The following is a 16,653-nucleotide window of genomic DNA, read 5'->3' on the forward strand; positions in this document are numbered from 1 at the left end:
TACCAAGCCAGTCTCATCCTATTGGAGGGGGAAACATCCGCCGTTTCTAGTCTGTGTCGTTCCTTTTTGTCTGGGCACTGCTAACCACCACATGCTATCAGAACCTTAACTGTTTCACAACGCATTATTCCCTGCTCGACTTCATCGCTTGCTATCCGCTCAACACCGCTGCCAAGGGCGCCGCGTGATTCCTTATCTCAAGGACTACAGATAAAACCCTTCTCGTCGACTCGGCCTGGCCTGAAAGATTTCAAAATGTCAAGCATCGATCCTGACTCTCACCCAATTCCCAGCATGGCACCTTCAAGAAACCAGAGTCCGACTCCGGGTATGCTCCCATCCTCCTCTCCCTACAATCATCATCTATATCTGTTGCACGGACAGCAAGCTAACCGTATGCTAGACCCCTACCAGAGGGCTATGGCCAAAAACAACCTGTGGGCCTCCAAAGTCGTCGAAGAGCAGCCGGAGCTCTTCCCAACCCTCGCCTCAGGGCAGGCACCCGAGATTCTCTGGATTGGCTGCGCAGACTCTCGTTGCCCCGAAACAACCGTCCTGGGGCTTCAGCCCGGTGACGTCTTCGTTCACCGAAACATTGCCAACGTCGTGCAGTACAACGACATCTCCTCTGCCACCGTCATTGAATACGCCGTCATCTACCTAAAGGTCAAACATATCATTCTCTGCGGCCACACTAGCTGTGGTGGTATCAACGCCGCTCTAGCCAACACGAAGCTCGGTCTATTGGACACCTGGCTCATGCCTCTACGACGGCTACGAGAACAGCACATGGACACCCTAAAGGACCTAGAGCCCAAGGATGCTGCCGTGAAGCTCGCCGAAATCAACGTCGAGAATGGGCTGCGAGTTCTGCGAGAGAACAGCGCGGTCCTCGACGCCATCCAAGACAGAGGACTCAAACTACACGGCGTCATCTACGACGTCGGCAGCGGAAAGTTGAGAGAATTGGAAATATCGGAGGATATGGATGCTATCAGCCGAAGAATTGCTTCTTTCAAGACAGTCAAGAATGAGGAGAGCTGATGTCATTGTGCCTCGGTTTCCACTTCAATCTATGCGTCTTTGGGATATGTACGGGGACTTGGAATACGACTGGCATGCCGTGGCTTTACGGAGTTTCTTTTCATGATAAGGGTGTGACACGGGAAGTCATGCATCATGTCGGGGATTTCTTTCTTTTTTTTTTTTGGTTTTTCCTTTTATGTGTTTATACTTTTTTTTCCATGAGCTTAACCCTGCCAACTTATGACGCGGATAGTGGGATGGGCCTGTCTTACTTGGTCATTTTATTGTTTAAGTACAACCAGCCTATCACCAGCGGTGCGCAGGCTCATTGGCCAGGGGAATACACTTCATGACTGTTATGATCTACTCATCTATATCGCTGCTCCACAGCATCTCTGTACCGCGCTCAGAACGGATAGGAGAATTTAGTGGCCAACTTAGTGGCCAATTTGGATGGGGTAGTCCTAGACTCATCTCTCGGCGATCGACAAGATCATTTCAAGTCGAAGAAAATGTATAACATCATCCAGGACATTCGCATCGCATTCTTAACTAGAAGCCCTTCTTGCTAAACTGTGAGTCTAGAAGTTTAGAAGTTGCCCGCTAGCCAACAACCCATGCTGCACGCGCGGACTGCGGAAATCCGGCATATATTTTCCAAATTTGTACGGAGTAGATATATTGGTGCCAGTTGGTATCCTTGCCGTATATCATAGACAGTTGGCTAGATGTTACCTACCTTTCGTCAAAATTTTAAAAGAAGGTTACGACGGGACGCGCAAACTGATCTACAATGGCACCTGAGATATATAGGCGAGGCTTTAAGTTATGTATATTCATGGAAGGATAATGAGATAGAGTATAAATAAATTAAACATAGGGAGTTGGAGACATCCGCTTTTGCAATACTCATAGCTCGTTCAGGATATACCCGAACCCGGCGGTTCTAACGACTCCTCACTTCAACATCGTCGATAATGTTGCATAACTGTAAACCACAACTTGGATGGATTTCCTGTCCATCACTGCCGCGAACAACGGATTTCCTTTTATCAGCGCTAAAGGAGTTGCGGAGCTTTTCTATATGCCGAAACGGGGTTGTTGATTTATTGATCCATTCTACTCTCACCGCCAAGTTACCGGTTTTCATATTTTTAGCTCTCAATGCCCATGCAGGCAGCGGGACCTTTTTGTTGCCAGGGGTAGTTATCATCTTTGCCTGGACAGTGTAGCTCAGGTTAGAAATAAAACTCATCCAGTATAGGCGTGGCTGGTAATAAGTGGAGACGATTTAACTAACGTATCCTTGAAGTGCGCTGCTACTATTAACAGAGAAGAAGAGAATTACGTGGTCATGTTCTCGGAACGCATTGGCGATACTTTTCTTGAATTTCTCATGTAGCACCCAAATTCCCTATAATAAAGAACACTGTAAGTCTGTGAACAGGAAAATGCACTCGGTGAACATATATGATAAGTGGGTACCTACATCTTCTTGAGACGCCTTTATAGACTTACCATCGGAACTTTTCATTAGGAAAAATTTTGTGTCTAAGGAAGTTGGTTAGATCAGTAGAGTCGTAGGCAACTATAAGAATCATCTCGTACTTTTTGAATTTAGTCCCAGGCGTTTAGTGTTATGTTGAATTGGCCGGCTATCAGTACCAGGCCGCTTCTCTTTCTGGTTATCCTCGATTTCAATATGTCTTCCATAGCTTGGTCCCGGAGGCGGAAGAGAATATGGGGTGCGCTCACGAGAACTACCACGGCCCTTGTAACTATCACGTCTAATACGGTATTCTTCTAGGCTGTTAGTAAAGTAATACTATCATATATCGAATTTCACCCTTACCACGTCTTGGAGCGGTTTGAGCGGAGGCGTAATAATTTCTGTTAGGTTGAGGATCATATATATCTGCCTGGCCTAGTTATGCATTGTTTTAATATCGTCCGCTGGCTGCCAGTTATATAGGCGAGGCCCTTAGGAGAGACATTTTGCTAATTTTGGGGAACGAACCTTGGCTTTCATAGTATCGGGCACTGCCTCGATCTTCAGATAAATCCCCACGTGAGATCTTTCGTCGAGATTCGTCGCCTCCTGGGGGGTATGGGCGGTCTCGCTTCTGCGTCTGTGTAGGTTGTGCAGGCTGCGTAGGCCGTGAGTAGCCTTCTGTCAATGGTTTGTGATCAATATTTTCGTTTGCATTGGTGCAGTTAGGGGTAGCGGCAAATGAAGCTCTTTCGGTATTTGCGCTGATCTGTGACGCTGGCCAAGAGGGTAATGCTGGAGAGCTGCATGTTATGGGATTCCTAGCTGACTGGACCCCGTCGTTGAGCAGAGGGCTCGGGTCTGTAACCACCACCTGAGCTAACCATGGCTGTGGGAGAATAAAATCAGCACCACCAGAAAACGCCTGCCGCTCACTTTGTTCTTCTTTGATCAATTCCGCCCTTTCTTCATCCAAAGCAGCCAGGCGCCTATGACGGCGGATTTTATTATTACGGTAGTTTTCATCGTAATATCGGGTAAACAATAGCCAGTCGCGGAGGTCTTGGAGTTCTTGAGGGCTCAAGTTTTGGAACTCGTGTTCGACCAAACATTTGCTTTGGGGTGTAGACGGTAGGAGATGAAGAGTAGGCTTTATATCGTCGTCATCGGTGGCTTCTGGCTTCTGGAAAGGTGATACTGGAGCTGGTATTGGTTGGACCTCAGCAGGCGGATTCTTCTCTTCTTTGGGGGAGGGTGTCTGTATCTTGGATTGTGATATGCCGCAAGATTTCGCTAATTCAGGCGGCCTCTGGGGCAAAGACGCGACCTCTTTGTCGCGTGTAATTGTAATAGCGGAGGTTGAAGGTCTTTCTGCACTGTCAACTGATTTCCGTTTCGGTTGCGTTAAGGGGACGGTGGGTATTGGGACATTGTTATTGCTCCGGGGTTCATTAGGAGTATCGCCCGTCCTTTGCGAGCTCCCATTCTTAGAAGCGGCAGCAGCAGCGGCGGCTTTTCCTTCAGCGAGGAGCATGTCTATATCCGCATCTGACGCCCGCTTACAAGGACTCGGTACGCGTTGGCCATCACGCGAAGGAGGCTGTGGTTTAGGAATTTTTTGGGTTGGTTTGCCTTCCTGTGGCCCATTTCTCAAAGCCATGGCTTTAAAGGTCGAGTCTGATATTGACAGTAGGTGGGATGTTGAAAGTTGTAGCGTTGAGTTGAGATTGTTTTTATATCAAGTTCGGGGGAACCGAGATATAAAGTACGCGACGCGCCAACGGAGCGGGAAACGCCTTCCAGGGCCATGCTGTTAAACGGTTATACAACACCGAAAGAAACAGAGTAGCAGACTTCGTTTATATGTTATACTACTCTAACTAGCTAAATGGAAGCGTGTTTTCCTTGTGGTACTTGATCGAGGTCATGGCAGTCAGACAACATTCTGCTAGCCAGTATGCTAGCTGAAACAAGCGCTACAGTACTCCCACACACTCATAATAATGGCATGGAAGTATAGCTGAGCAAGGTGTCTCGAGTGAGAGCAAGAAAGAAGAATCTATACGCAGAGCATAGATAGAGCCATCTTGTGATCAATGAGATGAATACCCCGAGAAAAGGGCCTTCCACTGTTAATTCTGGTATCATGTGGAAGTATATAACTGGAACTAGCCGTGAGCTCGCAGCATAGAGAAATAGAGAGCGATATAGTGATCTACTCACCACTATTTACTATTTACCTCCTTGTGCTGGATGTTTTATTCGAGATTTCAGGGGCAAAAACTGATATCACATGATTAAATCCCAGTCACGTGGTAAATATCTAAAATATCCATGTCACGGGATATTGGACCAATGACTAAGCATATCATTTCTCAATTAACGTAATCCACATGCGAGCCGGCCACCAAATTGATTATATATAGATTAGTCAACTTTTTATATAATAATTAATACCAAAAAAAAAGTATTAAATTAAAAATTAAATAATACTAGGATTAGGATATCTTATTCTTCTATATCTAAGAATATTATAATTACTATATTATGGTTAAGCTTATAATTATAGTTATAAGGCTAGTAGTTTGGCTTTAGTAGGCTAATTAATAATATATTTAGTAGATAAATTAAAGAGGGTAATAAGGCTTTAAGCTTCTTCTCTTATAATACCCTCTAATTATTAAATTCTGTAATTAGATCTTATATATTTTTACTTCTCTTTTTTATTTATAGTAAATATATCCTGATATTATTTCTTTATTATTATTATAGTAACTATCCTATACTCATAAGCCTTAATAATTTAATTAAAGCCTTCCTTAAATTGCTTAGAGGGTTCTATATAGTCTTATCTAAAAAGGTTCTTAACCTTATTTGCTTATCTATATAACTAGTAAGGGTTACTAGATATTTATAGACCCTAAGATAATTAAGAGTTACTTAATTAGCTTCCTAGAGGGGTAGGTATATAAAGTTAAATATTAAGCTTTTAGACTACTCTATCTAGATTAAATAGACTAATTCTAGTTATAGTAAAGCTATTTTAAATATTCTTAGACTTAAAAGCCTCTATTCTTACTATAGAATATATATTTAAAAAATCAAGCTTCTTAATAGTATTAAATCTAAGTTATATTTATTATTTAACTAAACCTCTATACACTTACTTTAGGATAGTAAAAATACTTATATCTAAAGACTATAAGAGGTATAAGAAATAAGAAGGCATATAGAGAGGAATAATATTATTCTCTATATAGAGTTAATTAAATTCAGATATAAGATAGCTTCTATAACTATCTAATATAAATAAAGAATAACTACCTCTTTTTTATATATTTATAGTTAGAATAAATATCTTTATAAGCTATTTAAGCCTAATCTTATCTATTATCTAACTATTAGAACTAGTATTAAGTCTGTAGCTATCTAGAAGCCTATTAAACCATTTTTTTTAAGTATTTTAGCCTTTAAAAATAATATATAGAGGTAGATTCTAACCAGACACATTTACTAATTTAATAACTATAACCTATTCTTAATTTCTAGGCTATAGGAGCTTTATATAGCTATATTTCTTAGAGCTAGAAATAACTTTTATAGTTATATAGAGTCTTATTATAAATCTAATCTTATTAAAGTTATAGATATCTTTTTATTGAATTCTATATATAGTAAAGGTAGTATTTAGTTAATTAAATTACTTTTAAATAATCTTAATATCTTTATATTTAGCCTATTTATAGTTATAATACCTTAAGTATTAACTTTAGAACTCTATATAGTGCTTTACTAGATTTAAGATCTAGTTTTTATTAACTCGCGGAGGTAATAATATAGACTCTTATATAGAAAAAAAATAATTAGCTATATTCTTAATAAAGGTAGGCTAAGGTAATAGTCTTTATTTATCTAGGTTTAGAATCTATTAAATAAGTAATTCCTTTTTAGTATTTATTAATTTATATAAGTTTATATATAAATTTATATATAAAGAGTAGCCTTTAAGTTAATCTATTGTCACAAGCTGACGGCGCTCCTTGATTACCTAAAGGTAATCAGAGGTTCACACCTGCTATAAGACAGAAGGTATAAAGGTCTTAAGGAAAGCTTGAGTTAGAAGTGAGTTATTATAGGAGACAGCTTAGTACTAAGGTGAGATAGAATACTATAGTAAGACTATCCCTTAGTTCTAAGTGTGGCTTTAGTTAGTACCTGGGTCAGATGAAGGCTAAAGGTCCTTATAAGTAGTAAAGACAAAGTTGACCTATATTAATAGGCAAAGGGGTATTTAGTAAATATAGTATAAGATAACTAGAATAGTGCTTTATATTAAGTAGTATAGTAAAACTATAGCTAGTTTAATTATAAGTATAAAACTCTTGATTCTAAGGAAATGAGCATCTTTATATATATAGTATATCCAGTCCCTTCCTCCTGATTCTTCTTAGGTCCCATCATAGATCTGATATCCTAGTCCCTTCGTGGACCTTTTATGTTTGGTCCTATAGGGACCTGTCCCTAGTCTTGGTATCTGGGACCTGTCCTTATGGTCACGTGATATATAGTTATTCTGTCCCAGAATCTTGTTGTCCAATGAGTGTATATCCTAGGGCTGCGCCGCAGGTGGTCTATAATATCATCTCCTCCTTTCTTATTAAGTCGTCTTAACAAGTGTATAAGTAGTAAGTATATTTCCCTTCTTTTTATTAGGTAAGTCTCCTTTCTTCCTTTATTATGGCTCCCTATTCTGTTATAAAGAAATCTTCCTATCTTTTCTATAACTAGGCTACCAAGTGTATAATTCTGGCAGTAGCTATTGATTGTTCTGGTTCTTTATCGCGTTCTTGTTGTGATAACTGTTTTTGGTCTCTTTAGCCTTGTATTGTGATAGATTCCCATAGCAAACGTTGTTCCTCTTGTGTTTGTAAGGATTGTCCTTGTGTCGGCCGTCTTGTGGATGACTCTCCTTGGGCTAAAGAATTGGCCTGGCTTCCTTACTATCTTAGTAATTCTAATATAGATGTCACTAGCAATATCCAAATGGTCCGTTAGGCCTAGGAAAAGCTTGCTAAGGCTTAAGACAAGCTTTTAATTGCAATGGCTCGTAATCTTGAGCTCTATCAGTATTAGATCAAGTTGTCTAATAAAGCCGCTTCTTTTAATACTACTGGTGAACTCCTTATTAGTCCTCCGTCCTCTAGTGATGTTTCTATTGATCAACTTCTTAAAGCGTTTTCTCCTGCTTCCAAACCTTCTAATAAAAGTCTTTAACTAGTCCTAGTGAGTTCTTAAGATGTTATACTAGCTTATAAGTATTTTCTAAAAAGTCATATCCCTTTTATTTAACTAAGTAGTAGGTTTGTCCGCTGATTACTTTCTTTTCTAGGATCTTTTTAACTTTATATTCTTTTTCTTGATTTTCTGTTTATATTTCTGGTTCATATAGTTTGGTGTTATAAGGTGCTTTTTTGATTAATGAGATGTGAAATGTTGGGTATATTTGTATATGTTTTGGGAGTTAAAGCTTGTAATTAAGTTGTCTAATCTTTTCTAAGATCTTGAATAGTCCTAGTTTCTTATAGTCTAATTTGTCGCTTAGTCTTAATATTTTAATATTTTATCAGAGTAAAAATACTTTTTTTCTTTTCTTAAAGTCTGGCGCTTCCACATGCCATTAGTTATAGTAATATTTTATTCTATAGTTTAAGAATTTAAGATCTAACTATAGGTATATATAGAGTTTATATATTTATTCTACTAAAACCTCTGCTTCTAAGGCGTGTATCTTACCTTCTTTTAGTATTTTTATTATTTTTATTTCTCTTCCATAGTTTATAAAGAAAGGTGTTATGCCTATTAAGGCGTTCTTTACTCCATTATAGGCGAGCTATACTATTAGTAGTAGTAAAACCTAGTCATCCTATTCATAGTTAATATAGTATCTCAGGTACTATTCTACTATTTGGTTCATCCTTTCGCTTTGTCCATCTATCTATAGATAATATGCCATTGAGGCTTTCTATTTAATCCCTATTCTTTTAGTAAGTATTATCCAGAATTTATATATAAATCTTATGTCTCTATCTAATATAATTTTATCTAGTAATCCTTTATCTATAAAGACATGTTATAATAGGATATATACTGTCTCCAGTGATATAGTCTTTTCAATAAATGGTATAAAATAAGTATACTTTGTTAGTCTATCCATGACTATAAGTATTAAATTATATTGAATGCCCGTTCGTGGCTCCATTAACTTTAGTAGCTTGACTATAAAGTCTATTACTATTGATTTCTATACTATTTCCTTGTATAGTATAGGCTATAGGAGTCTATATAGCGCGTGTCATTCTGATTTGTTCTATTAGTAAACTTTACACTCCTGGATATATCATCTGATCTCTCTCTATATGCCTGGCTAATAATAGTTCTGCGTTATTTAGTCTATGGTTTTCTTAATTCTGAAATGTCCTATAACCTTTGCATCGTGGTTATCTCTTAGTATTTATGGTTATACTTCTCTGGGTATATATATTAGTCCTTAATATAGGAGTATTCTATTTTCTTTCTTATATTTTTTATCGTTGTCCTTAATTTGTTTGAATAAGGGATCTTTTGTTGTTACTTTTTGTATTTTATTTGTTAGAGTATCTTCCTCAGTTGTGACTATTCGAGTAGCTCTTAATACTTGCTGATCTAAGATCATACTCTTGGTATCTGGATCTAGTTGTAATATTGTTCTAGATTCTCTTTTCTTTATTATTAAATCTGGTCTTTTACTCAACGCGTCCGTGAAGGTGTTCTCTATTCCTTTATAATATTGTATTTTAAAGTTGTAGTAGGCTAGTACCTTAGTGTACTATCTTAACTATTAATATATAAGTTCCTTGGTCATTATAAAGTATATTAGATTCTAGTAGTCACTAATAACTATGGTCAGATGCCTTACTCCTTGGAGCTCTTATTTCTATCTCTTAAATACTGTAATAATTGCTAATAATTCTTTATCATAGATATCATAATTCTGTTCTATAGGGGTTATGGTTCTTGCGTAGTATATAACTAATCTTAGTTTTCCTATATTATCTTTTTGTTATAACTGTGCTCTAATCACATAGTCTAATGCGTCTATATTAAAATAACTCTCTTTGTTTAGGTCAAAGTATATTTATATGTCTCCTTGACTAAACTTTTCTTTAAGTTCTTTGAATACTTGTTCTTTATTAGTTCCCCAAATAAACTCTTTTGCCTTCCTAAATAGGTCTGTTAGGGGTTTTACTATTACTAAGAATTTATATATATATTATTAATAATAATTTGCTAGTCTATGGAACTGTTATACTTCTTTGACTATTATTAGTGTAGGCTAATTAATAATGGCTCTGATCTTGTCTAGGTCTATTTAGATTCCTTCTATTAACACGATATGTTCTAGGAACTTAATTGATTATTTATAGAATTCACACTTTAATACTTTAAGGTAAAGCTTATACTCTTTAAGTTTCTTAAGTACTTGCCTGACTTTTTCTGTGTAGTCTTCTTAGGTTCCTTTAGTAAATATTAGGACGTCGTCTAGATATACTACTATAAATATATCCAAATATTCGCATAGCATGTTATTAATAAGCGCCTAGAATATTGCTAGTATATTAGTTAATCTAAAAGATATAATCAAGAATTCATATAATCTAGATCATATTCTAAATACTGTTTTCTATTCTTCGCCTTCTTTTATTTATATCTAGTAGTAGGCTTCTTATATATTTAATACCGTAAAGTATATTATTCCTCTAAACCTATCTTATATCTTATCAATGAGTGGTAATGAGTATTAGTTCTTAATCATTATATTATTAAGTTATTAATAATCTATATATAATCATAGACTTCCATCTTTCTTTAATATAAAGATAATTAAGTATCCTACTAGTGATTATAATTATCATATATATCCTTTTACTAAGTTATTATTAATATATCTTCATAATGCTTCGAGTTCTGTCTCGGTCAACCTATATATGGGTTTATATGTAGGCGTCTTCCCTTCCACTAGGGGTATCTCATGATCTTATGCCTGATATTCCGGTAAGCTTTCTAATGGTTCTTATTCTCTAAATACCTTGATTAGATTATGATATTCCTTTGGTATCTATTATTGTAGTTTATCTATTTTAGTAGCTTCCTCCGTTTGGTGAACCGTTTCCTGCTTCTTTGTTGATTGATTGTTTATAGTTCCTGTTGTTCCCGTTTTGATCTAGGGTGTCTTGCCCAGTATCTGACCTCGATCCCTTCTTTTGGTATAGGTGGCCGCAAGGGTATCAGCCTTCTAGTCAGAGCGGCGGTTTCTACCATCTAGTCACAATATGCTATCTCTCTAGTTAATAGTCAGGTTGTATTTCGCTAACCAAGGGTGTCCTAAGACCATATTGTAACTCCCTAGGCTTGTTATATTGAAACATTCTGTTCCCTTATACTGTCCTTTAATATATACCTTTATACCTCTGGTTTCCTTGTCAATTCTTTGGTTCTAGTCTTTGTTAAGTCCTCCTAGTTTGTATAGTTCCTTTTTTATTTAAGTATAAATCCCTAACTACTTTACAAATTCTAGATCTATAAAGTTTCTAGTAGCTCTTGAATTGATTAGTGCTCGCGCGTTTAGCCCTATTAATTAGACTACTATCGCCAAGTGATTCTTTCCTCTTATTATAGCTAGACTTCTATCTATTTTAAGTCCTATAGACTATCGAAATTGTCTATTTCCTATTATCTTGGTTTATTAATTATAAGCTTCATTCTGTAGTCCTTTAGTGCTAGTTAAAGTTTGAATTTCCTTATTTAGTTCTTCCCAACTAAGTTTATCTGTCGAGTCCTCGTCCGAGTACTTCATTGTCTATATTGCTTGATCCTTTCGACTCTCTTGGAGCTGTAGTTATTTTCATAAGTGTCATATTGTCTTTAACCAATATCTGGTTGCCACTTTTCCTTCAAACTATATAGTATATCCTTTATACTATATAGTGATTTATTTGCCTATTTTCTAGTATAAGACTTCTAGTTATTCGTATGGCGTTATGTTTTCTTGGTCCGTTATATTAACACTTTTCCCATCTATCTATCCTAAGTATTTATTAATGTGTACCAGACACTCCTTGTCTGTACAATACCTCCAGTGGATGTTCTTACTATCTTTATATAATAGATATTTCATATAGTTTTTATAATGAAATCTTCGTCCTGATTTCTATATTTCTTTAAAGATATAGTATTTATAGTGGCAGTCCCACCTATATTTATCATGGCATAGGTGCCTAGGGTCTCTGACTTCTATTTATTTTTCCTTATTATATCTGAAATATAGTCCTTTTTCTTTGCACACTGTCCAGTGTTTGTTAGGTATCTGATTATTATATTTCTCTCTTTGTTCCTATAGTAGTTTATGACTATCTTTGAATATTATCCGTGGTGCTTTATTTTCTAAATTGTTCGTTTCCTGTGTATCTTTGTATTCTGATTCGGTTTCTCCTTCCAAGTCCGTTTGTCCTGGTGTCACAATTCCTTGATTTGGGCCTATTGTGTCACAAGCTGACGGCGCTCCTTGATTACCTAAAGGTGATCAGAGGTTCACACCTGCCGTAAGACAGAAGGTACGAAGGTCTTAGAGAAAGCTTAGGTTAAAAGTGAGTCGTTATAGGAGATGGCTCAGTACCAAGGCGAGATAGAATACTATAGCGAGACTATCCCTTAGTTCCAAGTATGGCTTTAGTCAGTGCCTGGGTCGGATAAAGGCTAAAGGTCCTTATAAGCAGTAAAGACAAAGTTGACCTATGTTAATGGGCAAAGGGGTATTCGGTGAATATAGTATAAGACAACTGGAATGGTGCTTTATATTAAGTAGTATAGTAAAACTATAGCTAGTTTGATCGCGAGTATAAGACTCTTGATTCTGAGGAAATGAGCGTCTTTATATATATGGTATATTCGGTCCCTTCCTCCTGATTCTTCTCAGGTCCCATCGTAGACCTGATGTCCTGGTCCCTTCGTGGACCTTTCATGTTCAGTCCTATAGGGACCTGTCCCTGGTCTTGGCATCTGGGACCTGTCCTTATAGTCACGTGATGTGTAGTTATTCCATCCCGGAATCTTGTTATCTAATAAGTATATATCCTAGGGCTGCGCCGCAGGTGGTCTATAACATCATCCCCTCCTTTCTTATTGAGTCGTCTTAACGAGTATATAAGTAGTAAGTGTGTTTCCCTCCTTTTCATTAGGTAAGTCTCCTTTCTTCCTTTATCATGGCTCCTCGTTCTATCATAAAGAAATCTTCCCGTCTTCCCTGCAATCGGGCTACCGAGCGTATGATTCTGGCGGCAGCCATTAATCATTCCGGTTCCTTATCGCATTCTTGTTGTGATAACTGTTTTTGGTCTCTTCAGCCTTGTGTTGTGATGGATTCTCGCAGCAAACGTTGTTCCTCTTGCGTTTGTAAGGATTGTCCTTGCGTCGGCCGTCTTGTAAATAACTCTCCTTGGGCTGAAGAATTGGCCTGGCTTCCTTATCGTCTTGGCAATTCCGACATGGATGTCGCTGGCAACATCCAAATAGTCTGTCGAGCCCAGGAAAAGCTCGCTAAGGCTTAAGACAAGCTTTTAGTTACAATGGCTTGCAATCTTGAGCTCCGTCAGCGTTAGGTCGAGTTGTCTGATAAGGCCGCTTCTTTTAATGCTACTGGTGAACTCCTCGTCGGTCCTCCATCCTCCAGTGGCGTTTCTATTGATCAACTTCTCAAAATGTCTTCTCCTACTTCTAAACCCTCCAGTAAAAGTCTTTAACTAGTCCTGGCGAGTTCTTAAGATGTCGTACTAGCTTATAAGTGTTTTCCAAAAAGTTGTATCCCTTCTATTTGACCAAGTAGTGGGTTCATCCGCTGATCACTTTCTTGTCTAGGATCTTTTCAACTTCATATTCTTTTTCTTGATTTTCTGGTTGTATTTCTAGTTCGTATGGTTTGGCGTTCTGGGGTGCTTTTTCGATTAATAAGACGTGAAATGTTAGGTATATTTACATATGTTCTGGGAGTTGGAGTTTGTAATTAAGTTGTCCGATTTTTTCCAAAATCTTGAATAGTCCTAGTTTCTTGTGGTCTAATTTGTCGCTTGGTCTCAATGTCTTGATATTTCATTGGAGTAGAAATACTTTTTCCCCCTTCTTAAAGTCTGGCACTTCCACGTGCCGTTAGTCGTAGTAGTGTTTCATTCTATAGTTCAAGAATTCAAGATCTAACTATAGGTGTTTATAGAGTTCGCGTATCTGTTCTACTAAAACCTCTGCTTCTAAGGCGTGCGTCTTGCCTTCTTTTGGTGTTTTTATTGTTTCCGTTTCTCTTCCGTAGTTTGCAAAGAAAGGTGTCATGCCTGTTGAGGCGTTCTTCGCTCCGTTGTAGGCGAGCTATGCCATTGGTAGTAGTGAAACCCAGTCATCCTATTCATAGTTAATATAGCATCTCAGATACTATTCCACTATTTGGTTCATCCTTTTGCTTTGTCTGTCTGTCTGTAGGTGATATACCATTAAGGCTTTCTGTTTAATCCCTATTCTTTCAGTGAGTATCATCCAGAATTTATATATGAATCTTGTGTCTCTATCTGAGATAATCTCATCTAGTAATCCTTTATCTGCGAAGACATGTTGTAATAGGATGTATGCTGTCTCCGGTGATGTGGTCTTTTTGATAAATGATATAAAATAAGTATACTTCGTTAGTCTGTCCGTGACTATAAGTATCGAATCATATTAAATGCCCGTTCGTGGCTCTGTTGACTTCAGTAGCTTAACTATAAAGTCCATCACTATTAACTTCCATACTGTTTCTTTGTATAGTATAGGCTATAAGAGTCTATATGGCGCGTGTCGTTCTGATTTGTTCCATTGACAAACTTCACACTCCTGGATGTATCGTCTGATCTCTCTCCACATACCTGGCTAATAATAGTTCTATATTATTTGGTCCATGGTTTTCTTAATTCCGAAATGTCCTGCAACCTTTGCGTCATGATTGTCTCTTAGTATTTATGGTCGTACTTCTCTGGGTATATATACCAGTCCTTGATATAGAAGTATTCCATTTTCTTTTTTATATTTTTCATTATTGTCCTTAATTCGTCCGAATAAGGGATCTTTTATTGTTGCTTTTCATATTTCATTCATCAGAGTATCTTCCTCGGTTGTGACTGTTTGAGTAGCTCTCAATACTTACTAATCTAAGATCATACCCTTGGTATCTGGATCTAGTTGTAATATTACTCTGGATTCTCTTTTCTTCATCATTAAATCTGGTCTCCTGCTTAACGCGTCCGTGAAGGCGTTCTCTATTCCTTTGCAATATTGTATCTTAAAGTTGTAGTAGGCTAGTACCTCAGTGTACCATCTTGACTGTTAACGTGTGAGTTCCTTGGTCGTTATAAAGTATATCAGATTCTAGTAGTCGCTAATAACTGTGGTCAGATGCCTTGCTCCTTGGAGCTCTTGTTTCCATCTCTTAAATACTGCAACAATTGCTAGTAATTCTTTATCATGGATATCATAATTCTGTTCTACAGGGGTCATGGTTCTTGCGTAGCATGTAACCAATCTTAGTTTTCCTATGTTATCTCTTTGTTATAACCGTGCTCCGATCGCACAGTCTGATGTGTCTATATCGAGATAACTCTCTTTATTCAGGTTGAAGTGTATTCGCATGTCTCCTTGACTAAACTTTTCTTTAAGTTCTTTGAATGCTTGTTCTTCGTTGGTTCCCCAAATAAACTCTTTTACCTTCCTGAATAGGTCCATCAGGGGTTTTGCTATTGCTGAGAATTTGTATATATATTATCGATAATAATTCGCTAGTCCGTGGAACTGTTATACTTCTTTGACTGTTGTTGGCGTAGGCCAATCAATAATGGCTTTAATCTTGTCTAGGTCTATCTAGATTCCTTCTGTTAACACAATATATTCTAGGAACTTGACTGATTATTTATAGAATTCATACTTTGATGCTTTGAGGTAAAGCTCATACTCTTTAAGTTTCTTGAGTACTTGCCTGACTTTTTCTATGTAATCTTCTTGGGTTCCTTTAGTAAATATTAGGACGTCGTCTAGGTATACTACTATAAATATGTCTAAATATTCGCGTAGCACGTTATTAATAAGCGCCTAGAATGTTACTAGTGCGTTGGTTAATCTAAAAGGCATAACCAAGAATTCGTATAATCTGAATCGTGTCCTGAATGCCGTTTTCCATTCTTTGCCTTCTTTTATTTGTATTCGGTAGTAGGCTTCTTGTATATCCAATGCCGTGAAGTATGTTGTTCCTCTAAATCTGTCTTATATCTCATCAATGAGTGGTAATGGGTATCAGTTTTTGATCATTATGTTGTTAAGTTGTTGGTAATCCACGCATAATCATAGACTTCTATCCTTCTTTGGTACAAAGATGATTAGGTATCCTGCTGGTGATTGCGATTGTCATATGTATCCTTTCACTAAGTTGTCGTTAATATATTTTCGTAATGCTTTGAGTTCTGTCTTGGTCAACCTATATGTGGGCTTATATGTAGGCGTCTTCCCTTCCACTAGGGGTATCTCATGATCCCATGCCTGATGTTCTGGCAAGCTTTCTGATGGTTCTCGTTCTCTAAATACCTCGATTAGGTCGTGATACTCCTTCAGTATCTGTTGTCGTAGTTTATCCATTTCAGTAGCTTCCTCCGTTCAGTAAACCATTTCCTACTTCTTTATTAATCAATCATTTATAGTTCCTGTCGTTCCCATTTCGATCTAGGGCGTCTTGCCCAGTATCTGACCTCAATCCCTTCTTTTAATATAGGTGGCCACAAGGGTATCAGTCTTCTGATCAGAGCGGCGGTTTCTACCATCTAGTCATAATGTGCCGTCTCTCTAGTTAATAGTCGGGTTATGTTTTGCTAACCAAGAGTGTCCCAAGACCATATTGTAACTCTCTAGGCTTGTCACATTGAAACATTCTGTTCCCTTGTACCGTCCTTTGACGTGTACCTTTATACCTCTGGTTTCCTTGTCGATTCTTTGGTTCCAATCTTTGTTAAGTCCTCCCAGTTTGTATGGTTCCTTTTTCA

At 37.4% G+C, this 16,653-nt stretch overlaps 2 protein-coding genes across 2 annotated transcripts; one reads left to right on the forward strand and one right to left on the reverse strand.

The window, feature by feature from the left end:
• Window positions 1–294: 294 nt before the first annotated feature.
• GIQ15_04133 (carbonic anhydrase) lies at window positions 295–1,044 on the forward strand (the record flags this gene model as incomplete). Its single annotated transcript, XM_033551550.1, has 2 exons — window positions 295–328; window positions 404–1,044. The coding sequence occupies 2 exons, from the start codon at window positions 295–297 to the stop codon at window positions 1,042–1,044; spliced, it is 675 nt and encodes a 224-aa protein (XP_033405280.1).
• Window positions 1,045–2,990: 1,946 nt separating this feature from the next.
• On the reverse strand, window positions 2,991–4,175 carry GIQ15_04134 (uncharacterized protein; the record flags this gene model as incomplete). Its single annotated transcript, XM_033551551.1, has 1 exon — window positions 2,991–4,175. One exon carries the CDS (start codon window positions 4,173–4,175, stop codon window positions 2,991–2,993), a length of 1,185 nt encoding a protein of 394 aa, XP_033405281.1.
• Between the last annotated feature and the right edge of the window lie 12,478 nt (window positions 4,176–16,653).

This window comes from Arthroderma uncinatum (assembly GCF_011692745.1).
Source record: "Arthroderma uncinatum strain CBS 119779 chromosome Unknown scaffold3, whole genome shotgun sequence".
Lineage (NCBI taxonomy): Eukaryota > Fungi > Ascomycota > Eurotiomycetes > Onygenales > Arthrodermataceae > Arthroderma > Arthroderma uncinatum.